This window comes from Schistocerca gregaria, chromosome 9 (assembly GCF_023897955.1).
Source record: "Schistocerca gregaria isolate iqSchGreg1 chromosome 9, iqSchGreg1.2, whole genome shotgun sequence".
In the NCBI taxonomy this organism is placed as follows: Eukaryota; Metazoa; Arthropoda; class Insecta; order Orthoptera; family Acrididae; genus Schistocerca; species Schistocerca gregaria.
The window spans coordinates 191,117,555-191,145,338 of NC_064928.1; the positions used below are offsets into that span (position 1 = coordinate 191,117,555).

The window sequence follows — 27,784 nt, forward strand, 5'->3', positions numbered from 1 at the left end:
GTTGTTTGCTGATGATGCCGTGGTATACGGTAAGGTGTCCAAGTTGAGTGACTGAAAGAGGATACGACTTAAACAAAATTTCCAGTTGGTGTGATGAATGAAAACTAGGTGGAATTGTGGAAAAAGTAAGTTAAAGCGGATGAATAGGAAGATCAGACCTGTAATGATCGAATACAGTGTTACTAGTGTCGTGCTTGACACAGTCAAACCATTTAAATGTCTAGGCGTTGCAAAGCGATATGAAATGGAACGAGCATGTGAGAAGCGTGGAAACGATGGGAGTTAAAGAGTGGATCACGTGTAGAGAGACGGCATATAGGACGCTGGTGCGACCTATTCTTGAGTACTGCTCGAGTGTTTGGGAACCGTACCAAGTCGGATTGAAGGAAGATATCGAAGCAGTTCAGAAGCGGGCTGCTAGATTTCTTACCGGCATGTTCGAACAACACGCAGGTCTTACGGAGGTGCTTCGGGAACTCAAATGCGAATCCTGGAGCAAAAGCGACGTTCTTTCCGAGAAACGCTACTAAGAAAATTCATAGGGCGGGTGTTAGAAGCTGACTGCCGAACGATTCTACACCGCTGACATCGCGCGTAATGTCCACGAAAATAAGAAATCGAGAAATTAAAGCTCAAGCGGAGGCATATGGACAGTCGTTTATCTCTCGCTCTTTGCGAGTGGAACAGGAAAGGAAATGACTATTAATGGTACAGGGTATCCTCCGCCACGCGCCTTACGGTGGCTTGCAGAGTATCTGTACAGATGTAGGTGCAGAATAGAAAAAAATGAAACCCTTCTGTGCGTTTTGTAACTGAGACGCAGTACTACTACACAACACATTATAATACGTTAGCGCCGGCCGCGGTGGTCTCGCGGTTCTAGGCGCGCAGTCCGGAACCGTGCGACTGCTACGGTCGCAGGTTCGAATCCTGCCTCGGGCATGAATGTGTGTGTGATGTCCTTAGGTTAATTAGTTTTAAGTAGTTCTAAGTTCTAGGGGACTAATAACTACAGCAGTTGAGTCCCCTAGTGCTCAGAGCCATTTTTGAATACGTTAGCGTAACTACTGATGTGGAAAGATACGTGCCGTGTGAGCCGTGGTATAAATTACTGTTTTGAAGAGCGCGCCGCAGCGCATAGTCTGAAGCAGTCGCCCTCCGTTTCTGGCGGTGGCGCCGCTGTGGCAGTCGAAGCTTTGGTGTCTCCCTCTGGTGGGAAAGGGGAAAGGTTGCCTGTTCACGTGCATTGAAGGGCCGCTATGAGCTCGCCAGTCGGTCAGTCTGGGTCAGTCTCTCGTTCCCAGCTTGCTAGTCTGTCTCTAATCCGCGTTTGTTAAGCAGTTAGTTGGTTCAAATGGCTCTGAGCACTATGGGTCTTGACATCCATGGTCATCAATACCCTAGAACTTAGAACTACTTAAACCTAACTAACCTAAGGACATCACACAACAACCAGCCAACACGAGGCAGAGAAAATCCCTGACCCCGCCGGGAATCGAACCCGGGAACCCGGGCGTGGGAAGCGGTAACGCTACCGCACGACCACGAGGTGCGGGCAAGCAGTTAGTGTCTGTCGTTCGGAGAGCTAGTATGTCGGTCGTTCGGGTCAACCTTTAAAGCCGGCAAGATGAGAGTCTTTCCACTCCGCCAGTAACAGAACTCAGCGTGCGCTCGCCCGGTCGGGGCTTAGTTCCTGCATCTGAGTCTGCGCGTTAGGCCGCCAGTCTGCTCGAGTCTACTCAGACCATGGTCATTGGCGATTGGATCGATAGGTTGGTCGGTCGCGCAATGAGACACAAGATGACTTGTCCGTCTTGAGCGTCGACGCATGTGAGGTCGCCACGTGAGTCCAGTGGGCCGCGGCGTATAGCGAGGGGTTTGTGACTCCGCGGTCGAGACGAGAGCAACAGGAGTCAACCCACGACATCGGTCTGGCCGGTACCAGCTGCGACGCCGAGGTGTAACTGGTTCACCGAGCGCTTCTGGGCCCCTTCAGTTACCGTCTTGTGGAGCTTGGCTCGCTCCTTTCCCGGTGCAGGGATGTCGTTTTGCCAGTGGCCGTGTTTCCTCTGCACTGTTGGGTCCGAGCCAGCACTTCCGCCGTCGTGTGTCTGGAAGCGAGTGGGAGACGCACGAGCAGGGCAGTCGCGGACGGAGCAGCGGGCAGTCAGTCGGTTGGTGCGGACCATGAAATACGGGAGATCGGCGCGCCTTCCTGCGTCCGTTGAAGCGGCTGGCAGCGGACGGTTCGGGAGAGCGATTTGGTGGTACTGCGCCAGGTCTTCTCGAGAACAGGCAGTTTATGAGAGGTTAAGTGATTGGTGAAATGTTGTGTGATTTACTCTTGTTAAATTCTACTTGTTTTCTTGCTCAGTCTCTCGTCCCCAGCTTGCTCGTCTGTCTCTCGTCCGCATTTGTTGGGAAGTGTGTGTCTGTCGTTCGGAGCTGCCTCTGTCATGTTTGTCGGATTTGCTCTGTTAACGAGTTTATTGCTTGGAGTGCAACGGCCCAATACCTGAAATGTGTTTTTATCTTGCCTGTCATCTTGAGAGGCGGTATATGTGCACTGTAGAGCATGTTAACTCGTTTGGCCAACCTTGTAGAATTTTGTATAAGATTGCAATTCATGGGCTTTTATTTAAATGGTCATTTTAGTATATAAAGTTGCCACCCTTCCACGGTAAGACTTTTCTTAGAAGTTAAAATCAAGGTGCACCTTCGGTGGCAAGTTTATCTTTTAATTTTAGTGTTTTGAACCATTTCCATCCCCCCTACGGCGTGCATATTTTGTGTGCTTGTGTGAATTGTTAAAACTTTTACTTTAAGGTTATCTGGTGTGTTGCAGATTTGCACCAGTGTAGTCTTTCAGAGGAGGTTGTGAGCGGTCGTGACTTCGGCCGTGTCAAAAGGGAGCGGCACGGTTCTCAGCCCGAACGCTCATACACTCAAAAATTTGTTTCTTCCTGCCTCTGAATAAATTGTAACATGATATTTAGAGGGTGCTTTCTGGCTGTAATTTTAAATCTGTTTCCTTTTTAAAAAAAATGCTTCAGGCACCATTAAAATTCTTAAATTACCATTTGTTAAAAAGCAATTTGCTTATGATTTTATCAGTTACTCCCTCGCAACTACTTCCACGCTCACATAGTGTGATTAAATGTGTTGATGTTCTTGACGAATCGCTAGTAAATAAAATAAATTTTTAAGAATATTTTTTTGAAAATAAATCCACTGTTCAGCGTGGTTAGCGCGTTAAAATGAATTCTGTAGAGTGACCTCTTCTTGAGAACAGTAATACCAGCTCTGTACTGACGTAATCCTGTGAATCTGAGGTCGGTGCCTCTTGGGTAACACCATCTCCAGTCACTGGGGGCGTGCCGAAAATGTCGCACGTCAACCCTACTACAAGCGTCAGCGCTTCTCATTCTTGTTTTTTTTCTCCGTGTGTGGGAGCGGTGTGAATGAAGCGGCCACCTGGGTCAGAGGACAGGGCTAAGGTGAGATAGCGCGCCGCTGCTGGCTGGCTACCTTCCAGGCACTCCCCCACACTCCCCCCCCCCCCCCCCCCCCCCACTAGCCTTCAATCGATCTCAAGGACCAACAGCCCGCGCTGGCACTTGTCTCGCCGACACGCGCCGCTCTCCGCCGCCGGATTCCTGGAATTCTCGTCTAGGCTCGAAAGGGCTAAATTCATCTCCAAGTAGCGCCTCGAAAGTCTGGTCAAGTAGGCAGACGTACTTCTCTTTCCAATATCGATGCATATTTCAAACATAAGCGCAGAAGCGCTACAAGAGAGTCCAAAATAAAATGGAATCAAGGCATTTGACTCAGTTGACAGGGAAACGCTAGATAAAGTGATCAGAGAATTTGGCATCAAATGTAAATTAACAAACCTTATTCCTGAAAAGCCCACAGAAACAAAAAGTAAAGTTTCCGGGTGAAATATCGAAGGCATTCAACATAAAAACAGATGTAAGGCAATGTGATTGTCTGTCTCCACTCCTCCCTAACTGCGAACTAGAGAAAATAGTAAGTTAATGGAAACAAAAACTAAAAGAAGAGAAGCTATCAATAATCAGACTGGGAACTAAAAACAAAGGTATTTAAATTCACTGATTACCATTTGCGGATGATTTTCCCATTCTTTCTGAAAACATAACAAATTATGGAATACAAATCACTCTATTAGAAGAAATAGCCAACAAAGCAGGTTTAAGAATATCTGTAGAAAAACAAAATTTATGACAAATAATAAATGCTCCAGAATCTGTTGCAACAGATATTGACCAGATAAAGAGGATAAATAAATTTAAATATCTGGGAGAAATGAACCAAGAAAATAGCTTAGAAAAATTAGCTACATAAGAAAGAGTACATAAAATGGAGCGATCTTGTGGAATAACTAGGAATCTCTACAACAATAGGTGTCTGTCTAAAAATTTTAAGATACAGCACTACAGCACAGTAGTCAAACCAGAATGTCTTTATGCAAGTGAATGTTTAGTACTGAACTACAAATTACACAAACTTGAAGTCCTAGAAAGAAAAATCATTCGAAAAATACTTGGACCATCAAAAAATACAGAAGTATGAAATTAGGAAGCAATGAAGAAGTTTATCGCAACACAGAAGACACAAATGGAACCCTGCGAAAGAGGCGACTGCTATTTTTTGGACACTTACACAGAATGAACAGCAACAGGATAACCAAACAGATTTTTAAATATCTTTGGGACAAGAAGTCAACAATAGCCTGGATTCACGAAGTTAGGAAAGATTTGGAAAGAAACAACGTAAGTGAAAAAGATGCGACAGAAAGAGAGAGTTTCAAGAGGAGAGTGTTAAAAATGGTAGGATTCCAAGGCAGGAGGGAGAGGAAGACAGGATCAAAATGGTGCGAGGAGAGAAAAAGGATACATAGTGAAAAGATGAAAGAATACTGGAGGAAAAAGAAAGAACAACGAAGAAGGAAGCATTGAAATTGGTGCGTGGTCCTTAGATGACCCAAACAAAGAAAGAAGAAAGAAGAAATCAAGTACCACTAGATCTAAATAAAAGTGTAACTTTCTCAAAAAGTGTCTGACGATAGTGCACAAAGAGGTGAGAAAGCTTTTTGCTATTATGAAGAAGAGTGACTTGACGCAGACCCTATATGTGTAAACAGACAGGTTAATAACAAATTGTCCATTTTATTTGGACTGTTGAGCTCCGTGGCCGTGGATAATGATATTTCACTGAAAAAATACGGCAACCAGCCATTTTTTAATGCGTTTTTTTTATTTGCGCCAATATGCATTTCGGGTTTGCACCCATCTTCAGCTGGCAAATTACATGGATCTTCACTTACTACAGTAGTACAATCTCGACAGCAGTTTGGATGCTGCAGCAGGCCTGTGCAAAAGCAACGACTCCAATCATTTACATCAATTTCGCGAGTTTAAAGTCACACACTATCAGTTGTTCATTTTACTTACATTCTCCTCTCCTTGTTTTTTCCTGGCTTTTCTTCTTTTTTGCAACAACACAAACACTTTTTATCACGTATTTTGCACAGGCGCACTGCGTTATCCGCCATGTTGTCGACTGACAGTTTTTGTTTACATACAAATGGTTTATCTATGGACAGAGTTATATTTTTACGAAAGTTTTGAGGTTTTATGATAAGCTATTGTTTTCTAAATATTGACTTGGCTGATAGTAGTATTCTAAGTACGATGTATACTTTTTTTTGTTGTAGGATTGAAGATAATAAACTAACATAACACATCTATACAAAGCAGTAATTCATATATTTACAATATAACAAAGATAGAATTAAGGTATTAGAATTAGGATTTTTATGTTTCATATTATTACAAGCATTTGTTGGGTTTATAATAGATTATGTTATTTCTTGATTGTGCTTAGTAAGTGGTTTGATAAGTAGAGTGTGGAAGTTTTTTTAGAAATATTCGGTTTGGCAGCTCAGTTTGGTCGTTAAGTATGTCAGAAGGGGATGCATGTTTATGTGAATAAATTTCGATTTCTTCTAGGAGGTTCATTCTTTTTCCTTTGTTGGCTAAGTGGAGAACTTGTAGGTTATGGGATATGTCTGTTACTTGATGTTCTTCTTCTGCTACATGTTGGGCGAATGTGGATTTATTTAAGTTTTTTTTAACGAAGAGCATCCATGTGTTCTCGAAACCGTATAATGAAGTTTCTCCCAGTTTGGCCTATGTATGTTTTTGGACATGAGTTGCAGTTAAGTTTGTCTATTCCTGATTGATTGTACGGTTTGGTATTATTTTTAATGTTATGGATAGCTTTGTCCTTCATTTTGTTATTTGTATAGTAGCTGGTTTTGATATCTGTTCCTCGGAACAAGTTTGCTATTTTATATGACAGCTTTCCTACAAATGGCGTGCTTACATACACTCCTGGAAATGGAAAAAAGAACACATTGACACCGGTGTGTCAGACCCACCATACTTGCTCCGGACACTGCGAGAGGGCTGTACAAGCAATGATCACACGCACGGCACAGCGGACACACCAGGAACCGCGGTGTTGGCCGTCGAATGGCGCTAGCTGCGCAGCATTTGTGCACCGCCGCCGTCAGTGTCAGCCAGTTTGCCGTGGCATACGGAGCTCCATCGCAGTCTTTAACACTGGTAGCATGCCGCGACAGCGTGGACGTGAACCGTATGTGCAGTTGACGGACTTTGAGCGAGGGCGTATAGTGGGCATGCGGGAGGCCGGGTGGACGTACCGCCGAATTGCTCAACACTTGGGCGTGAGGTCTCCAGTGCATCGATGTTGTCGCCAGTGGTCGGCGGAAGGTGCACGTGCCCGTCGAACTGGGACCGGATCGCAGCGACGCACGGATGCACGCCAAGACCGTAGGATCCTACGCAGTGCCGTAGGGGACCGCACCGCCACTTCCCAGCAAATTAGGGACACTGTTGCTCCTGGGGTATCGGCGAGGACCATTCGCAACCGTCTCCATGAAGCTGGGCTACGGTCCCGCACACCGTTAGACCGTCTTCCGCTCACGCCCCAACATCGTGCAGCCCGCCTCCAGTGGTGTCGCGACAGGCGTGAATGGAGGGACGAATGGAGACGTGTCGTCTTCAGCGATGAGAGTCGCTTCTGCCTTGGTGCCAATGATAGTCGTATGCGTGTTTGGCGCCGTGCAGGTGAGCGCCACAATCAGGACTGCATACGACACAGATGCCAACACCCGGCATCATGGTGTGGGGAGCGATCTCCTACACTGGCCGTAGACCTCTGGTGATCGTCGAGGGGACACTGAATAGTGCACGGTACATCCAAACCGTCATCGAACCCATCGTTCTACCATTCCTAGACCGGCAAGGGAACTTGCTGTTCCAACAGGACAATGCACGTCCGCACGTATCCCGTGCCACCCAACGTGCTCTAGAAGGTGTAAGTCAACTACCCTGGCCAGCAAAATCTCCGGATCTGTCCCCCATTGAGCATGTTTGGGACTGGATGAAACGTCGTCTCACACGGTCTGCACGTCAAGCACGAACGCTGGTCCAACTGAGGCGCCAGGTGGAAATGGCATGGCAAGCCGTTCCACAGGACTACATCCAGCATCTCTACGATCGTCTCCATGGGAGAATAGCAGCCTGCATTGCTGCGAAAGGTGGATATACACTGTACTAGTGCCGACATTGTGCATGCTCTGTTGCCTGTGTCTATGTGCCTGTGGTTCTGTCAGTGTGATCATGTGATGTATCTGACCCCAGGAATGTGTCAATAAAGTTTCCTCTTCCTGGGACAATGAATTCACGGTGTTCTTATTTCAATTTCCAGGAGTGTATTTTTCATTTGGCTGTGTTGTGGTATTCTTTCATGGAGTTTCGTTATTGTTTTTGTTTATGTGGGGATTTATCTTAGAGTTTAGTTCATCTATTAATTTTGGATTGTAACCATTATTGTAAGCAATTGCTTTGATGGTGTTTAGTTCTTCAGGTTAATACTTCAGAAGAAAATCAAAACAGTAACCAGCCGCCGTTAAAAATGCTTATTATTAAGAAAAAATTCAGACCAACAGATTCACATATCTGTGAACGTATTCCATATGCTCTTACCGTCGTTAACAGCGTGCAGTGGGCTCATACATAATACACTCACAACTATGCTCAACACTTCTCACCACGACTCACACTGAACGTACTGAGGACACGGCACAGGAGCCGATCGTGGTCAAAATACAACAGCGCAACCTGCAGGTTTGGCTGGCATCTACATTTATTATCACGCATGTATTTCTCGCTATTTTTCCACATTTTTGTCCAATACCTGTATATGAGACTCCATTCTTTTTAGTTTCCAGTACGATTTCAAGGCAGGTTGAAGTATTTGTATGGAGTGTAGCCATGTATGGAAGTGAAACATGGACGATAAACAGTTTGGACAAAGAACAGAATAGAAGCTTTCGAAATGTGGTGCTACAGAAGAATGCTGAAGATTAGATGGGTAGATCACATAACTAGTGAGGAGACATTGAATAGAATTGGGGAGAAGAGGAGTTTTTGGCACAACTTGACAAGAAGAAGGTATCGGTTGGTTGTGCATGTTCTGAGGCATCAAGGGATCACAAATTTAGCATTGGAGGGCAGCGTGGAGGGTAAAAATCGTAGAGGCAGACAAAAAGAGATGAATGCACTAAACAGATTCAAAAGGATGTAGGTTGCAGTAGGTACTGGCACATAAAAAAGCTTGCACAGGATAGAGTAGCATGGAGAGCTGCATCAAACCAGTCTCTGGACAGAGGACCACAACTACGATTTCAAACAAATGTCTGTAAAAAATTTTCGTGTAATATCGTTTTGTTACCGTATTTCAGGACATGCCTTTTTTCGGCTATCGTCACTCTAAAAATGTTTGCCTGTGGTCTTCAACTCTTTCAAAAAACAGCAACAAACTCAATGTCCGTGGTCAACTACTGTACGCAAAAAAAATTATTTTCCGATTACAAATGTAATACCATTCTCAGATGAAGGACTTACGCACGAATAATTCGCGAATAAGTGTAAACATGGACGTAGCTGCTTCTCTGCAGGACTCAGCAAATCTATCAGAACAATTCCCCCGTTTTCCATCAAGTGTTCATCCCCAACGTGCCCTTACCACCTCCTAGGGAGGCAGCCGGCAACACCCCGACATTTAGCCGTCAATTAAGCAAGATCAGACAGGAGCAGCATCTGTTTCAAAGACATCACGCTCGCCTTTGAGTTTCCGGCCGTTGTGACCAAGCGGTTCCAGGTGTGTCAGTCCGGTAGCGCGCTACTGCTACGGTCGCAGGTTCTAATCCTGGCTCGGGCATGAATGTGTGTGATGTCCTTAGGTTAGTTAGGTTTAAGGAATTCTAAGTCTAGGGGACTGATGACCTCAGATTTTAAGTCGCACAGTGGTTAGAGACATTTGAACCATTCTTTCGCCTTTGAGTGTAAAAATTTATTCCTAAAATTCACTACCGCACTCTTAGCCGTCTGGTGTTTCTCAAGTTGAATACTGCGGAACCCATAAGCTTCAGCAAATGACAGTATTTTAAAAAGGTGTCAGATTCCTTGCACAAGGCACACTATGTGACCAAAAGTATCCGAACACCCCCCAAAACACACGATTTTCATATTAGGTGCATTGTGCTTCCACCTGCTGCCAGGTACTTCATATCAGCGGCCTCAGTAGTCGTTAGACATCGTGAGAGACCAGAATGTGGTGCTACGCAGAACTTAACGGAATTCGAACACGATCAGATGATCGGGTGTCACTTGTCTCAAACGTCTGTACAGAAATTTTCCACACTCCTAAACGACCCTAGGTCCACAGTTTCCGATGTGATAGTGAAGTGGAAACGTGAAGGGACCCGTACAGCTCAAAAGCGTACTGGCCGACTTCCTGTGTAGACTGAGAGAGACCGCCGACAATTGGTCGTAATGTGTAACAGGCAGATATCTATCCAGACCATAACACAGGAATTCCAAACTGCATCAGGATCCACTGCAAGTACTGTGACAGCTAGGAGGGAGGTGAGAAAACTTGGATTTCATGGTCGAGTGGCTGCTCATAAGGCGCACATCACGCCGGTAAATCCGAAACGACGCCTCCTTTGCTGTAAGGAGCGTAAACAATGGACGATTGAACAGTGCAAAAGCTATTTTTGGAGTGACGAATCACTGTACGTAATGTGGCGATCCGATGGCAGGGTGTCACTATGGCTAATGTTCGGTGAACGTCATCTGCCAGCGTGTGTAGTGCCAATAGCTCGTATTATCGCGAAATAGGGGAGATAGTGTCACAGACATGATACGTGAACTGGAGTGGCAATCATTAAAACGAAGGCATGTTTCGTTGCGACGGGGTCTTCTCATGAAATTTCAATCACCAGTTTTCTCCTGCGATTGCGAAAAAATTGTGTTGGCACCACCCTACATAGGGAGAAATCATCATCACGATAAAATAAGAGAAATCAGGGCTCGCACAGAAAAATATAAGTGCTCGTTTTTCCGGCGTGCCGTTCGAGAGTGGAACGGTAGAGAGACAGCTGGAAGGTGGTTCATCGAACCCTCTGCCAGCCACTTTATTGTGAATAACAGAGTAATCACACACATGCAGATGCAGAACAGTAAAATTCAGACGTGGTGGTGTTATGGAGTAGTCGTGTTTTTTATGGAGGGGGCTTGCACCCCTCCTTGTATTGTTTGGCATTATCACAGCAAGCACCTACAATTATGTTTTAAGCACCTTGTTGCTTCCCACTCCTAAACAGCAATTCGGGGATGATGACTGCATCTCTCAACACGATCGAGCACCTGTTCATAATGCACGGCCTGTGGCGTAGTAGTTACTCGACAGTAACACCCCTGTAATGGACTGGCCTGCACAGAGTCCTGACCTGAGCGCAAGCTTTGTGCCAGGCCTCACAGACCGACATCGATACCTCTCCTCAGTGCAGCATACCGTGAAGAATGGGCTGCCATTCCCCGAAGAAACCCACCAGCACCTAACTGAACGTATGGCTGCGAGAGTGGAAGCTGTCATCAAGGCTAAGGGTGGGCGAACACCATACTGAATTCCAGCATTACCGATGGAGGGCATCACTAACTTGTAAGTCATTTTCAGTCAGCTGTCCGGATACCTTTGATCAAATAGTGTAGCATTGGACAAAAGTAGACGGAAAGTTTGTATAATTATATGTCCGAAAACCAATACGCACTAAGATATGGACCGATTTCTGAAGATATGGGTTTGCAAAGTGCCGCAATATGTACCACGGCCGCTGCTGCACACTGCGTATACGTATAGAAGTGTGGCAAATCGCAATACCGGCGTCTATGACTAGTTACGTATAGCAAATGAGCGACGACGGTTCCGCTTCCTTGTTTACGCGATACCAGAGAGACCGAAGCACAGCCAGTCTAGCTTCCCTCTGCTGACTAGACTTATGTGCGACGCACTGAGCAGTGGCGAGTGCCGCAAAAAGACAAAGGAAGGGAGATCTGCGTTCTCAGACTGGGAACTGCAATTCTTCTTTACAGCAGTAGGAGAAAACTCACAGTGTCTGCTGAGCCGCGGAATAATAGGCGGCCAACGCAAGTTCACGTCTGAATGACACTAGAGCTCATTTCAAAAAACGAGTGTAGTGTACTAAACAGTGAAGAACTGAAAACCAAGTTAAATACGCTTAAGAAAATGGATGAGTCACATAAACAAGTTTGTAATATAAGGCATAATATCTGATACCTCTTGAACTCTTCGTTTCTTGTGTTACATTCGTATCTATTTTACTGTGCAACTTACTGTTTTAAATTTTCCAGAATGACAATCAAAGTACATCTGCACTGCGAGCATGTTTCAGAATTGCATTAAGAATAGCAAGAGCCTGGAAACCGTTTTCCTTTCATTGGTGCTGCACAAGCAGTTAATAAATAAGGCTAAGGATTTCGTTGCTTTTTCTGTCGCGACAGACCTTACAGATACAGCGTCAGATAAGTGTCAAACGAAAAAACTGCGAAGAACGAAACTCGTCTAGCTTAAAGCGGGAAACCAGATGGCGCCATGGTTGGCCCCCTAGATGTCGCTACCATAGGTCAAATGGATATCAATAGGAACCCCCATATTTTGTTACATATTCGTGTAGTACGTAACGAAATATGAATATTTAATAGTTGGACCACATTTTTCGCTTTGCGATAGATGGCTCTGTAATAGTCACAAACGTATACGTACGTGGTATCACGTAACATTCCGCCAGTGCGAACGGTATTTGCTTCGTGATACATTACCCGTGTTGAAATGGACCGTTTAACAATTGCGGAAAAGGTCGATATCGTGTTGATGTATGGCTATTGTGATCAAAATGCCCAACGGGCGCGTACTATGTTTGCTGCTCGGTATCCTGAACGACATCATCCAAATGTCAGGACCGTTCGCCGGATAGTTACGTTATTTATAGAAACGGGAAGTGTTCAGCCACATGTGAAACGTCAACCACGACCTGCAACAAATGATGATGCCGAAGTAGGTGTTTTAGCTGCTGTGACGGCTAATCCGCACATCAGTAGCACACAAATTGCGCGAGAATCAGGAATCTCAGAAACATCGGCGTTGAGAATGCTACATCAACATCGATTGCATCCGTACCACATTTCTATGCACCAGGAACTGCATGGCGATGACTTTGAACATCGTGTACAATTCTACCACTGGGCACAAGAGAAATTACGGGACGATGACACATTTCTTGCACGAATTCTATTTAGCGATGAAGGGTCATTCACCAACAGCCGTAAGGTAAACCGCCATAATATGCACTATTGGGCAACGGAAAATCCACGATGGTTGCGACAAGTGGAACATCAGCGACCTTGGTGGGTTAATGTATGGTGCGACATTATGGGAGGAATGATAAATGGCCCCCATTTTATCGATGGCAATCTAAATGGTGCAATGTATGCTGATTTCCTACGTAATGTTCTACCGATGTTATTTCTAGATGTTTCGCTGCATGACAGAATGGCGATGTACTTCCAACATGATGGATGACCGGAACATAGCTCGTGTGCTGTTGAAGCGGTATTGAATAGCATATTTCATGACAGGTGGATTGGTCGTCGAAGCACCATACCATGGCTCGCACGTTCACTGGATCTAACATCCCCGGATTTCTTTCTGTGGGGAAAGTTGATGAAGGATATTTGCTATCGTTATCCACCGGAAACGCCTGACAACATGCGTCATCGCATTGTGAATACATGTGCGAACATTACGGAAGGCGAACTACTCGCAGTTGAGAGGAATGTCGTTACTCGTATTGCCAAATGCATTGAGCCTGACGGACATAATTTTGAACATTTGTTGCATTAATGTGGTATTTACAGCATGCGTTCTCAGAAATGATAAGTTCATAAAGGTACATGTATCACATTGGAACAACCGGAATAAAATGTTCAAACGTACCTACGTTCTGTAGTTTAATTTAAAAAACCTACCTGTTACCAACTGTTCGTCTAAAATTGTGAGTCATATGTTTGTGACTATTACATCGGCATCTATCACAAAGCGAAAAAAGGTGTCCAACTAAAACATTCATATTTTTTTACGTACTACAGGAATATGTAATAAAAATGGGGGTTCCTATTAAAAAAAACGCATTTGATATCCGTTTTACCTATGGCAGCGCCATCTAGCTGGCCAACCATAGCGCCAACTGGTTTCTCCCTTCAAGCTAGACGAGTTTCGTTCTTTGCAGTTTTTTCGTTTGATACTTATTTCGTGAGATATTTGGCCCGTCCACTATCAATGGACCACTCTGTATACATACAAGGTGTCGATAACGCTGTGCGTGTGGTAAAACACGTTTTGGACTTTGAAAGCGACTACGACTGGTGTAGACCTGCTCCAAGGTGTCTAGCAAGCGATTGATGGTGTCAGTATGGACTCGTATTGGTCGATCTCAATGACCATCGATGGAGGAACGGCAATGCGAGGCCATCGCGGAGGGCTCATAGCACTGATGCGCAAAGACCTAGGTCGCACGGAAGAGACGGAATTCACTGCATTCTACATCTAGAGGCGCTTTGTGCAAAACAGTAACGTATGAAAACGCCATGCAAACTTTTGTGCGTACGCTAAACTGCCTGAAAACACGTGGGCTCATGTGTCGTCAGTTTCGGCAGTTCTTCGAGAAATCAGGAGTACGGTGACGTGCCATACTTTACCGAGGAACGCTGGCTCAGACGAAGTAAAATGCTGAAACGATTTTTTTTACATGCGTTTGGCCGCGGTACGTTTCTTACGTGATAAGGGAAAGAGTGAACTGAAACTAGAAAACCCTTGCTGGATATCAAATCTTGCATTTCTCTTGGACATTGCGTCTCACATGAACAGCCTGAACGTCAGTCTGCAAGGTGAATATAATTTAATTTCTGATATGCTGGAAAAAGTAATGGTTTTGAAAGGAAGCTTGCTCTTCGAGAGTGTCAACTTTTCTCTGGAAGCACTGCACAGTTTACTATCCTTGGTTTGGTCCACGAAAATGCTAGATTTCAAGAATACGTGTCAATAATTGAGGAAATAAATTATGGAGCAGTTTCGAGCGCGATTTGTAGATGTTATGAGTATGTTTGCTCTATCGTTCGTTGCTTTGCGAGGCCGTTTTTAGCATCAGCTGAAGATGCTCCGAAACGTCTACAGATGGAACTAACAGACCTGCAGTGTAATGCATGGCTGAAATTTTTTGCAGTAGGAAGGACAAAAGAATTCTACGAAAACATTCCACAGCGAGAACTTCCTACGTGTCAATAACGTAACTACGAGTGTTCTGTCCATGTTTGGATCCACTTAATGTGTGTGAAAGACTTTTCTCCATAATGAAAACAAATAAATTAAGATTTCGATTGAGTATTAGTGACGAAAATCTTCGCGACTTCATTCGTTTTATCAATGTGCCTTGCTTTTGTGCCCAACATTAACTTCTTCGTTTCTCATCACCAACGATAAACATGTTACGAATTTCTTTCTTTTTCTAATTTAAAACTGTTTTTTTAATAACTGTGTCTCATCCTGCTCCATGTTACATACGACGAACTCTGTTATGTGAAAAGTTTGATACTGGTTGTTCAAAACGCACTTAGATGCTTAAAATTATTGTTTAATTATTGACAGAGGTGCGCGGTGTGGCCGCGCGGTAGGAGGTGCCATGTCACGGATTACGCGGCCCTTCCCGCCGAAGGTTCGAGTCCTCCCTCGGGCGTGTGTGTGTGTGTGTGTGTGTGTGTGTGTGTGTGTGTGTGTGTGTGTGTGTGTGTGTGTGTGTCGGTCTTAGCATAAGTTAGTTTAAGTAGTGTGTAAGTCTAGGGACCGATGACCTCAACAGTTTGGTCCCTTAGGAATTCACACACATTTAACTTTTTTTTATTGAGAGGCAAACAACTTCAGTTGGAAGGAGCACATAGAAAATGATGTGGGGATGGCTAACCAAAGACTGCGTTTTATTGGCAGGACACTTAGAAAATGTAACAGACCTACTAAGAAGGCTGCCTACACTACGCTGATCCGTCCTCTTTTAGAATACTGCTGCGCTGTGTGGGATGCTCACCAGATAGAACTGGCGGAGTACATCGAAAAGATTCAAAGAAAGGCAGCACGTTTTGTATTATCGGGAAATATGGTAGAGAGTGTCACAGGAATGATACAGGATTTGGGTTGAACATCATTCAAAGAAAAGCGTTTTTCGCTGCGACGGAATCTTCTCACGAAACTCCTCTGAATCCGAAAATATTTTGTCGATGCCCACCTACATAGGGCGGAACGATCACCATCTTAAAACAACGGAAACCAGAGATCGTACGGAAAGATATAGGCGTTCATTCTTTTCGCGCGCTATACGAGATTGGAATAATAGAGAATTGTGAAGGTGGTTCGATGGACCCTATGCCAGGCGCTTAAATGTGATTTGCAGAGTATCCGTGTCCATGTAGATGTAGACATGTTTGATGTCTTTGCCTTGAACGGTATTTAGGTACTTAACGTGAGTTTGAAACCAATCCGGCATATTTATGCACCATTTCTTTTTTTGTTTCGTTTTAGAACCGTGACGTTTGTTGACAGGGCGAGGGAATAACACGGTAACTTCCCCTCACTGCACTCCACTCTATAAAAAGAGCACGAGAGTGCCTCTAGGTAAAGTGTTTCCCAGCTGGTAGTTAAAGCGAAGCGGCGACATCTGTGCTTAGACACACAGTAAATAAGCGGCGACGGTTCTGTTCCCTGTTCATATGTCTGCTAAGTTTGCACACTGTGACCAGCAAGTTGTACATGCGCAGCAGCTTAGCACTTGTGCAGAATTTCTGGCCGCCCCTGATATACTGGGTGTTCTCTTATGAGTGTGCAAAAATGTAAGAGGACTTAGAGAATGTCCCGCTGAACACTTTGAGGCAGGGAACCTGTGCTCGGAGAAGCCAGCTTAAGGAGATGTGGAAGTAAACTTGTCTACCGCTTTCTTTAACATTACTGCTTTTTCAACTTATTTACAACTAATATGCAGCCATGCGCTGTTTATTCACATTTTTCGTCGTTATTTCCTTCATGGAGATACGGAGGACGAGTCTGATTACTAGGAAGTCATGATGCACGTTTTGTTTATTTGTTCATAAGGCGACATAAGATTGAGGAAAGACAAACCTAGGTTTCTAGCATTTGTAGACTTAGAGAAAGCTTTTGACAATGTTGACTGGAATACTCTCTTTACAAATTCTGAAGGTGGCAGGGGTAAAATACAGGTAGCGAAAGGCTATTTACAATTTGTACAGAAACCAGATGGTAGTTATAAGAGTCGAGGGGCATGAAAGGGAAGCAGTGGTTGGAAAGGGCGTGAGACAGGGTTGTAGACTCTCCCCAATGTTATTCAATCTGTATGTTGAGCAAGCAGTGAAGGAAACAAAAGAAAAATTTGGAGTAGGTATTAAAATCCGTGGAGAAGAAATAAAAACTTTGAGGTTCGCCGATGACACTGTAATTTTGTCAGGGACAGCAAAGGACTTGGAAGAGCAGTTGAACGAAATGGACAGTGTCTTGAAAGGAGGATATAAGATGAACATCAACAATAGCGAAACGGGGATAATGGAATGTAGTGGAATTAAGTCGGGTAAAGCTCAGGGAAATAGATTAGCAAATGAGACACTTAAAGTAGTAAAGGAGTTTTGCTATTTGGGGCGCAAAATAACTGATGATGGTCGAAGTAGAGAGGATATAAAATGTAGATTGGCAATGGCAAGGAAAGCGTTTCTGAAGAACAGAAATTTGTTAACATCGAGTATACATCTAAGTGTCAGGAAGTCGTTTCTGAAAGTATTTTATGGAGTGTGGCCATGTATGGAAGTGAAACATGGGCGGTATATAGTTTAGACAAGAAGAGAATAGAAGCTTTCGAAATGTGGTGCTACAGAAGAATGCTGAAGATTAGATGGGTAGATCACATAACTAATGAGAAGGTATTGAATATAATTGGGGAGAAGAGAGGTTTGTTGCGCAGCTTGGCAAGAAGGTGGGACCGGTTGGTAGGTCATGTTCTGAGGCATCAAGGGTCACAAATTTAGTACTGGAGGGCAGCGTGGAGGGTAAAAATCGTGGAGGGAGACGAAGAGATGAATGCACTAAGCAGATTCAGAAGGATGTAGGTTGCAGTAGGTATTGGGAGATGAAGAAGCTTGCACAGGATAGATTAGCATGGAGAGCTGCATCAAACCAGTCTCATGACTGAAGACCACAACAACAACAAGGCGACTCTGTTGTATTCTATTTACATTATCGTTTAGCAGAATGTGCTATGAATGAACGACAGGTACAGTTTCGCAGAACTCACTGACGTGCACCTTGTATATGGGGAAGTACGCTGCAATGCTTTTACTGCTGAAAGGCTGTGCAGCGAAGGATTTCCTAACAGGCATCATGACGGTGCACCACCTCACTTCCGTGTGGATGTCCGCAGCCATCTCAGTGCTGTGTTTCCTGGTCGTTGGACTGCAAGTGGAGGCCTACTCCATGGCCTGCAAGGTCACCTGACCTGAGTCCTCTTGATTACATCCAATGGGACTGTCCGGCCACTTATGTGTGTGACCCCAGTGGTAATGGAGATGGAACTAGTTGCCAGAACTGTAGCTGCCTGTGATGTGATTCGAAACACACCAGCGATTGTCAGAATCTTGTTAGCCGATGTCGTGGTTGCATTGGGGCTGATGGCCTTCACTTTCAGCATATTTTGTTAGGTACAGTACAAATAGTATGTCCCCTGTGTCGGTATTTGCAGTTAACTGCAACTAATGTAGATGACATTATCTCCTTAAGCTGGCTTTTCCGACCTCAGATCCCCCACCTCCAATTGTTCAGTGGAGCGTCCTTTAGGTCCTGTTAAACTTTTGGATGCTCTTACCGAAACACCCTGTATTCGATGAGAATCCTCAAGCAGTGCTGGAGATGAGGCATCAGGTTCGCTTCATTATCAGTGTAGCGTCAGGAATTGTCGGTGACAGACTCGAAAGGACCATACGGCTTACCAAATAGATTAACAGCTACTTTGTATCTCCGATTTCTGTGCGATGAAATTACCAGTGCTGTGGGGCAACGCAACCTTAGCAGAAAGACAACCTATGGTTTATGCACGACCGGGTACCATTTTATACGGATCGCGCAATAATACGCCACAGTAACGTTTCATGGCCGATTGACTGCTGGGGAGATACTCTAGTCTGATTCCATTATATTTTAGGCTGTAGAGACATTAAAAGGCACTGATATATCCCCGAACCATCGACAATGTGTGTACGTGTACAGAAAGGTATGACCACTACCAGCCTACGAGAGAGGCAAGTCAAGGTTCGTACGTCACAGCACGGGACACGGCAGGTCTTAATAGAGCCCGCAGCAGTCTCCGGCAGGAAGCGATTAAATGTGTCAGACGAATTCAGTAATTCTTGACTGCGTGTTTAAATGCATGCAAGCTCTCGATAACACATGATGAAGTTCAGACCTTTAGTGGGTACCTTTTCAATTGCATATCGATTTCCCGTAGGCCCGGCACTGAACCGAGTGTTCGCCATGAATGGTACACAATCCGAGTGGTGTGACAAGTTCGCTGTGGGGCACGTATTTCTCGTGGGCCCCGGACCAATACACCGGCCTATGTGGCCGAGCGGTTCTAAGCACTTCAGTCTGGAACCACGCTGCTGCCACGGTTGCAGTGATGACCTCAGATGTTAAGTCCCATAGTGCTCAGAGCCATTTGAACCCAGACCAACGCATGCGGCCTTTCAAAAGGTTCACGATTCACTGAGAAGAACGACTGAACGATGTGTCAGGGTGTGTGGTAGTCTCTACTTGTATGCAACGGACAGGTAGGAATGAAAGAACTGGTGGACCTATATATAACGAACAGCTGAAGAAACTTGCACACCTGCCTAATATCGCATAGGGCCCCATCAAGCAGGCAGAAATGCCGAGACACGAAATGGCTCAGACTCGAATAAGGACTGAAGAAATGCTGGAGCGAACTGACACTTTGAATCCTGCAGGGCTATCCATAAATACCCTAACGGTACTGGGGGTGGAGATCTCTTCTGAACAGCACGTTGTAAGGCATCCCAGATAAGCTCACTAATACTCAAATATGGGAAGTTTGGTGGCCAGCACAAGTGTTTAACCACAAAAGACTGTTCCTACAGCCACTCTGTACCGCTTTTGGACGGGTGGGGTGTCGCAGTGTCCTACTAGAATTGCCCAAGTCCGTCGGAACGCACTGTGGACATGAATGGATGCAGGTGATCAGACAGGATGCTTACGTACCTGTCACCAGTCTCAGTTGTATCTACACGTGTTAGCGGTCCCATATCCGTGCAACTGCACACGCCCTATAGCATTACAGAGCCTCCACCAGTTTCAACAGTACCCTGCTGACATGCAGAGTCCATGGATTCTCCATACCCGTACACGTCCATCCGCTCGATACAATTTGAAACCAGACTCGTCCGACGAGAGAACATGTTTCCAATCATCGACAGTCTAATATCGGTGTTGATGGGCCGAGGTGAGGCGTAAAGCTTTGTGTGGTGCAGTCATCAATGATACATGAGTGGGCCTTCGGCCCCAAAAGCCCTTATCGGAATATGTTTGGATGAATGGTTCGCACGCTGGCACTCGTTGATAGCCCAGTATTGAAATCTGCAACAATTTGCGGAAGGTTTGCACTTCTGTCACGTCGAACGATTCTCTTCAGTCGTCTTGCGGTATCTTTTTTTACGCCGCAGCGATGCCGGAGATTTGACGTGTTTCCGGATTCCTGATATACACGGTACGCTTGTGCAATGGTCGTACGGGAAAACCCCCACTTCGCGTCCTCGGAAATGCTGTGTCCCATCGCTCTTGCACCGAATATAACACCACGTTCAAACTTACTTAAATCTTGATAACCTGTGCTTGTAGCAGAAGAAACCGATCTAACAACTGTGCCAGACAGTTATTTTCTTATGTAGGCGCTGCTGACCGCAGAGTCGTATTCAGCCTGTTCAAATATCTCTGTATTTGGATACGCATGCCTATACCAGTTTCTAAAATGATGATCGACGAATTATATTTTGTGTGTGTGTGTGTGTGTGTGTGTGTGTGTGTGTGTGTGTGTGTGTGTGGGTGGGTGGTTGGGTGGGTGTGTCAGAATAAATTCATGGTGCATCGCAAGTGCTACCATAACTCGTTCTTGTAAAAGAAACTATACACATTCATGGTAGACACTTGTCACAAAACATAGTCCCCCTGCATTACTCATTTCATTGCGACACTTGCTTGACCTGTAGACTGCGAGCCGCGCGGAGTAGCTGCGCGGTTTGAGACGCCATGTCGCGGACTGTGTGGTCCTCCCCCCGGAGGTTCGAGTCCTCCCTCGGACATGGGCTTGTGTGTAATTCTTAGCATAAGTTAGTTTAAGTAGTGTGTAAGTCTAGGGATCGATGACATGAGCAGTTTGGTCCCTTAGAAATTCACACACATTTCACCATTTTTGCGCAAAGCAACCCCATTTAAAGTCAAACAAGTTAAAATTTGTACACTATATCTACAATTCGTAAATCACTCCTTAATTCTGGAGTGGCAGAAATTGGATGTCTTCAGGGTGTTAATCTTGCGTGTCTTATCACTATTATAACAATCATAACAATATGTACAGCACTATAGTAGCCTGTATGTAGTTGCTGTTGTGTCGTGGTGCCAATTAATTCCTTTATCTGTTTCGAAGCGAGTAATGAATCAATTGCTGGACTACCGCAGGTATTATCTAGAACTTGGAGAACATATTCTCTTGAGGTATTTAACATTTGTTGCACTTTTATTATCAGTGATGAACTACACAAAGCACAACGTATGTTTTTAATGGGTGGACTGTCTGAGGAACCTGCAACCTCCACTGCATTAAAGCTACTAATAGACAAAATATAATTATTGATAACTCATATAATCGACGAAATGAAATGATCGTATGGCACGTATGGCCAGGAGGCCCCATCCAGGGAAGTTGGGCTGCCGAGTTGCGAGTCTTATTTCAGATGATGCCATATTGAGCGACTTGCGTGTCGGTGATGATGAGATGATGATGATGAGGACAGCACAACAACCAGTCCACGGGCGCAGAAAATCTTCAACCTGACTAGGAATCAAACCCGGACCCACTGCATGGTAGGCAAACACGTTACCTGTCAGCTTAGCAGGTGGACTATAAAATACCTGGGTCACTCCAAAAGAAATACACACTATTTTTGTAAAAATACAGTTTTCATTCCGCATGTGTGAAAGTTTTACCGTGTGTCGATATATCCTTCCCGCTTGTTTTCAAACTTAGTTCAACCTGTTCGCGTGAGTGACACAGTCACAGCATGTCTTCAAGATCGCTGCTACACTTCACGATCGTCAGATGGAACGTGCTGTCATAGGATTCCTGTGGGAAACATCCACAAGAGGTTGGAAAAGGTGTATGGAGATGCTACTGTCGATCGCAGTACAGTTAGTCGGTGGGCGAGCAGGTTACGTGATGAAAGCTGGCGCGGTAATATTGAGGATTGTCCTCGCAGCGGCAGGCCTCGTACTGCACACACTCCAGACAGTGTGCAGAGAGTTAACGAATTGGTGACTGCTGACAGAGGAATCAAAGTGAACGAATTGTCACACTACATTGAGATAGGGGAAGGAAGTGTTTGCGGAGAGTGTTGGCGTTAAAAAGGGTTTGTGCCAGGCGGGTTCCCAGGATTTTGACAGTGGTTCACAAAGAAACAAGAAAAACGGTATGCAGCAAACTTTTGGAACGGTATGGGAATGCTGGAGATGAATTTCCTGGAAGAACTGTGACAGGTGATGAAACATGGCTCCATCATTTTTCACCATAGACGAAGAGGCAATCAATGGAGTGGCATCATGCAAATTCACCCAAGGAAAAAAAAAATTCAAAACCACACCTTCTGCTGAAAAAGTTATGGCTACGGTGTTTTTCGATTCCGAAGGACTCTTGCTTGTGGACATCGTGTCAAGTGGAACCACCATAAATTCTGATGCATATGTGACAGCACTGAAGAAACTTGAAGCTCGACTGAGTTATGTTCGTTCACATTGGCAAAAGCAGATGTTTGCTGTTGCACGACAATGCACGGCCACATGTTAGTGAAAAAACCGTGGAAGCGATCAGAAAACTCGGATGGACAACACTGGAACACCCGCGTTACAGTCCTGACCTGCCTCCATGTGACTATCATCTCTTTGGGAAACTGAAAGGCTCTCTTCGTGCAACAACGTTTGAAGATGATGACTCCCTTGTGCACCCTGCCAAACAGCGGCTCCTACAAGGTTGGTCCAGAATTTAACCGTGCGGGTATACAGGCGCTGGTTCCAATATGGCGTAAAGCAGTTGAGAGGGATGGAAATTATGTGGAGAAATGAAAATATTGTTCCTGAGGGATGTACCTACACACTGAAAACTTTCAAACATGTAGAATAAAAGATGGATTTAAAAAAAAAATAGTGTGCATTTCTTTTGGAGTGACCTTCATAACAATGAGCTTTTGAAAATAATTTGGGTTAGTGACTGAAACAGAATCGCATTGTTTAGTTTTTACTCCTCGGGGGTAATTAACCACATGCCGGGAACCACTTGGAAGAGGGTGACGAGCAGAACTCCATTATTTCTCTTCGAAGACCGAAGAAGCAAACCTGCTACAGGCTTGTCGCTGTGGGCGTGCCCGTTCGGCTTCGAGACCAAACTTTCCACTTACCATCCATTTTCAGGGCTAGTTGCTTTGGCGGGTGAGTTGTTACACACTCCTTAGCGGATTCCGGCTTCCATGGCCACCGTCCTGATGTCTCAAGCAACCAACGCGTTTCATGGTTTCCCATGAGCGTCGATTCGGGCGCCTTAACTCGGCGTTTGGTTCATCCCGCAGCGCCAGTTCTGCTTACCAAAAGTGGCCCACTTGGCACTCCGATCCGAGTCGTTTGCTCGCGGCTTCAGCATATCAAGCAAGCCGGAGATCTCACCCATTTAAAGTTTGAGAATAGGTTGAGGTCGATTCGGCCCCAAGGCCTCTAATCATTCCCTTCACCGGACGAGACTCGTACGAGCAGCAGTTACTCTGAGGGAAACTTCGGAAGGAACCAGCTACTATAGTTCTTCTATCTTGGCGGCTCACGCATGCCCGCCCGGACGCGGGAGATTGCTGCGTTTCCAGTTGCACACGACGCACGCGCCAAGAGCAGCAGCGCCATAATATAGTGTAGTTCGCAAGGTTACGTTTAGGGGGGAGCGCGCAGTTCATTAGTAAAGCCACCACGGCCGCAATAACCCTTTCGCTGCTACAGAGACGTGCTCCCTGCATTCCGCGCTGTGCGCGATTTTGTCACTGCACTGCTCGCCTGTGCAGACACATGGTGTTCCGACTGCTTTGACACTCTTATCATTCGCGCCCGGTGTAAATAAAACTTTTATTACAGTCGCGAAAGACGGAATATTTCTCAATATTACATACGACACCTTATGTGGTACTTAAATTAAATGAGATATTGGCTCTGAGCACTATGGGACTCAACTGCTGTGGTCATTAGTCCCCTAGAACTTAGAACTACTTAAACCTAACTAACCTAAGGACATCACACACATCCATGCCCAAGGCAGGATTCGAACCTCCGACCGTAGCAGTCGCACGGTTCCCGACTGCGCGCCTAGAACCGCGAGACCACCGCGGCCGGCTATGAGATATTGTTATACAGTAAATTTTATATGAAATTTTGGTACCTTTTCCATATTTCATTCTCAACATTGTGGCAAATAAAATCGACAATACGGAAAGTATACGCTATGGACTTTTACCTCTGCAAACTCTTCAAAATTTCGTGCAATGGTTTACTACATTTAATGACGCACAATAACTGCGTTGAACATCGAAACAAAATTAAGTCATTTATGGGGGGAAGGTATCAGTCAAGAAGATGTGTAAAAATCAAATTTTCTGGCCAAATAGTTTTTGTGAAATCGAATGATAAGTGTGTCAGAGCAGTGGGAACACCATGTGCCTGCACAGGCGAGCAGTGCAGTGATGAGAAAATCGCGCACACCGCGGAATGCGGCAGCGAAAGGGTTAATGAAGAGACAAAGCACTAGAAATTTCAAAAAATTGCATTTAAACAAATATAATTCGTGAAGTAAGACACTTCGATATTGTTTTTAATTCGTGAAGTAAGACACTTCGATACTGTTTTTAATTAAAAAAAAACATTAAGCACTGCACAAGGATTGAACTCATAACCATTCACTTCATAGCCCAACACCTTAATCGTTACGCTAAAGCAGCTCGTCGGGCAATATTACTCCATGAGGTCTGTAACATGTCACGCAAATTACTGACAAACACTGTTGGCGTGACTATGAATTACTCACGCTTCGCCGAAGTACAATAGGAAATAAACAATTACCGCTGTTCTTTATTGCGGAAAACGGTCCGTGAGATTGATACAAACACCTTTCCTTGCTGTTATGAAACTTCCTGGTAGATTAAAACTGTGTGCCAGACCGAGACTCGAACTCGGGACCTTTGCCTTTCGCGGGCAAGGGCTCTACCATCTGAGCTAGCGAAGCACGACTCACGTCCGGTCCTCAAAGCTTTACTTCTGCCAGTATCTCTTCTCATTCTGGAAACATCCCCCAGGCTGTGGCTAAGCCATGTCTCCACAGTATCCTTTCTTTCAGGAGTGCTAGTTCTGCAAGGTTCGCAGGAGAGCTTCTGTAAAGTTTGGAAGGTAGGAGACGAGATACTGGCAGAAGTAAAGCTGTGAGTACCGGATGTGAGTCGTGCTTCGGTACCTTAGATGGTAGAGCACTTGCCCGCGAAAGGCAAAGGTCCCGAGTTCGAGTCTCGGTCGGGCACACAGTTTTAATCTACCAGGAGGTTTCATATCACTCCGCTGCACAGTGAAAATCTCATCTCTTCCTGGGACCTTTCCTTGCTGTCGCCTGAATTGGGAGGCTTATTGCTTGTTTGGTTTAATTAATTAATAGAATATGAAGCAATTGGTATGAAGAATGCTTTTTCCAAACTTTCTGTAAAAGAAAGTCTGCTATCAAGACATTGCTTTTGTTCTATTACTTTATTTATGGCTGAACGTGTCTAAAATTGAAGACACTCGTCCGTGCTCTGCACTGCAATCGAAATCTGGCAACGTCGTTCTCTGTTCATTGGGTGACTGTGACGTCAGATGCGCAGAACGAACCTAAACTCGGCCGCCGTCGTAAATGACGCGCACTTTAGACGGCCAGCCTCACCTTTGGTCGTGTCCGCACCGGCTGCAGCAGCGCCTCCACGCTGGCGTCGTCGTCGCCGCTGAGCGTGGAGCAAGTCGAGCAGTCGGAGGCCTTCCGCTCGGGCGTCAGCAGGCCCCCGTCGACGTCCGTGTCGGCGGCGGACAGCCCGCTGCACGAGCTGCCGCACTCGCTCAGCTGGTCGCCGTCGTCCGCCCCCGCGTCGCCCCCGCCCTCCCCCGGCGGCCCGCAGTACGGCACGTCGTCCGAGTAGTCGCTCACCACCACCGAGGGCGTCCTCCAGTAGCGCGCCTGCCCCGGCGGGCCCTCCTCGCCGTCGTCGAAGCTCTGCGTCGACTGCCGCCTCAGTTCCACGACGCAGTCTTCGGACTCCCCTGCGAGGTCCTCGTGGTCGCCGTGGTGCAGCACGGTATCCCGCTCCGGGTCGAACTTCATACCTGGGCGCCCGGGCAGGTACAGACCCCCGGGAGTCCCAATCTCTGGACGCTGCCTCTCCAGCTCTTCGTCCACCTGCTCACCGAACATCTCCCCAGTATTCCAGGAACTCCATCGTTTCGACCTAGCGTCGCTGCCGAAGTCGTCGGCCCAGGGGGTGGCCGCAACAATATCTCCTTGGCGACCCTGCCAGGAACACTCCCGATCGTCTTCGCCGGTTACCGAAGAGGCTTTCCTAGATTCGGGCCAGTCCCGGTCGCTCGGTAGGTCCGCCGGCTCGTCTCTGGCGACCTCCCACTCCGAGGCGTGGTTCCTCCTGATCTCTGCACACAAGTCCTCAGTGCTCGCCGAAGTGACCTTGCCAGTCTCGCACCACTTGCTGCAGACTTCCAAGTTCTTGCCGCGGTCCGATCCGCTGCTGTGCGACCCGACGGAACGGAAAATCTCGTCTCTGTCTACAATTTCTGGCGCCTCAGATGCTCTCCTAGTACTGCCCAATACTTCTGTCTCCTTCTGCTCGCTAACTCTCGAAAGAGAATACCACTGCCGTCTTTCGTCACCAGTCACGTGCTCGTGAATATTGGCACGAATCGCCACACGTTCATCTCGAGCTGTTTTCTCATCTTCAGACAATACGAGAGTTTTCTCTTCACCAAACCAGTCTTTCGTCTGTAGGCCACTGCCATCACTAACCTCTGTCAGCCCTGTGAGCCTCAGCAACCCGACACCTCGCGTCACTTTCACGACTTCGCGTTCCTGCCCCTCTTCGATGCTGACACCGCTGTCCAGTCTAGCGACAGTCGGTTTCTTGAAACTGTCTACGGTAGCAGGCCAGGATGACAGGGAATGCTGACGGTTGAAACAGGCTGTCGAGACATCGTCGGGGCCAAGTCCACTGTCGTAACGCCCGTCATCAGGGGGAGGTGAAATGGGAACTTCGGTGTCCTCATTCCAGAGATGCCTCGCTTCCTTTTTGTCGAATCCCAGGTCGCACAGTGACGTCTGCTGATGGTGTCTGGCAGCTGTCTGGTTTGGGATGTGCTGGAGGGCAAGTGGTGGATGAGTGCGTGCTTCCACTGGTGCCGAAAGCTCAATAGCAGTGCTGAAACAATAACAGAAACAATGACAGTCGTCATGTGATAGCAAAATCTCATACATACAAGAATACTAAAAAATAAACTGTTCTGATTTACATACGTTTTATGCAGTAGGTGTACACATTTTACAGGGTAGAAATGAAAGATGTAAGTAGAGGACAGCGATAGAACTAAATAATCCTAATAAGCAGCAGTCCTGAAACTACTTGTTTCCCGTTTACAGCATATTATGACTGAGTAAGTGAAGAATTGCAGGAGAAGCCCCGAGAATCCAAATTACGGGTATTCACTTGAGTACGAACACATAGCAAGTAGTGTTCGCACGGCCGCCTTCCATGTGAAAAGCAGGTTTCAGTACATCTCCTCATACATACATTCAGGCATTCTAGGCAAGTTCCAAATC

At 45.8% G+C, this 27,784-nt stretch overlaps 1 protein-coding gene across 1 annotated transcript in view; it reads right to left on the reverse strand.

Moving 5' to 3' along the window:
* Positions 1-27,784, reverse strand: part of LOC126292260 (uncharacterized) — a 949,965-nt gene that overhangs the window by 505,991 nt on the left and 416,190 nt on the right. The window contains exon 6 of the mRNA XM_049986160.1: positions 25,853-27,386. Coding sequence (XP_049842117.1) covers positions 25,853-27,386 — 1,534 coding nt within the window. The remainder of the gene's footprint in view (positions 1-25,852; positions 27,387-27,784) is intronic.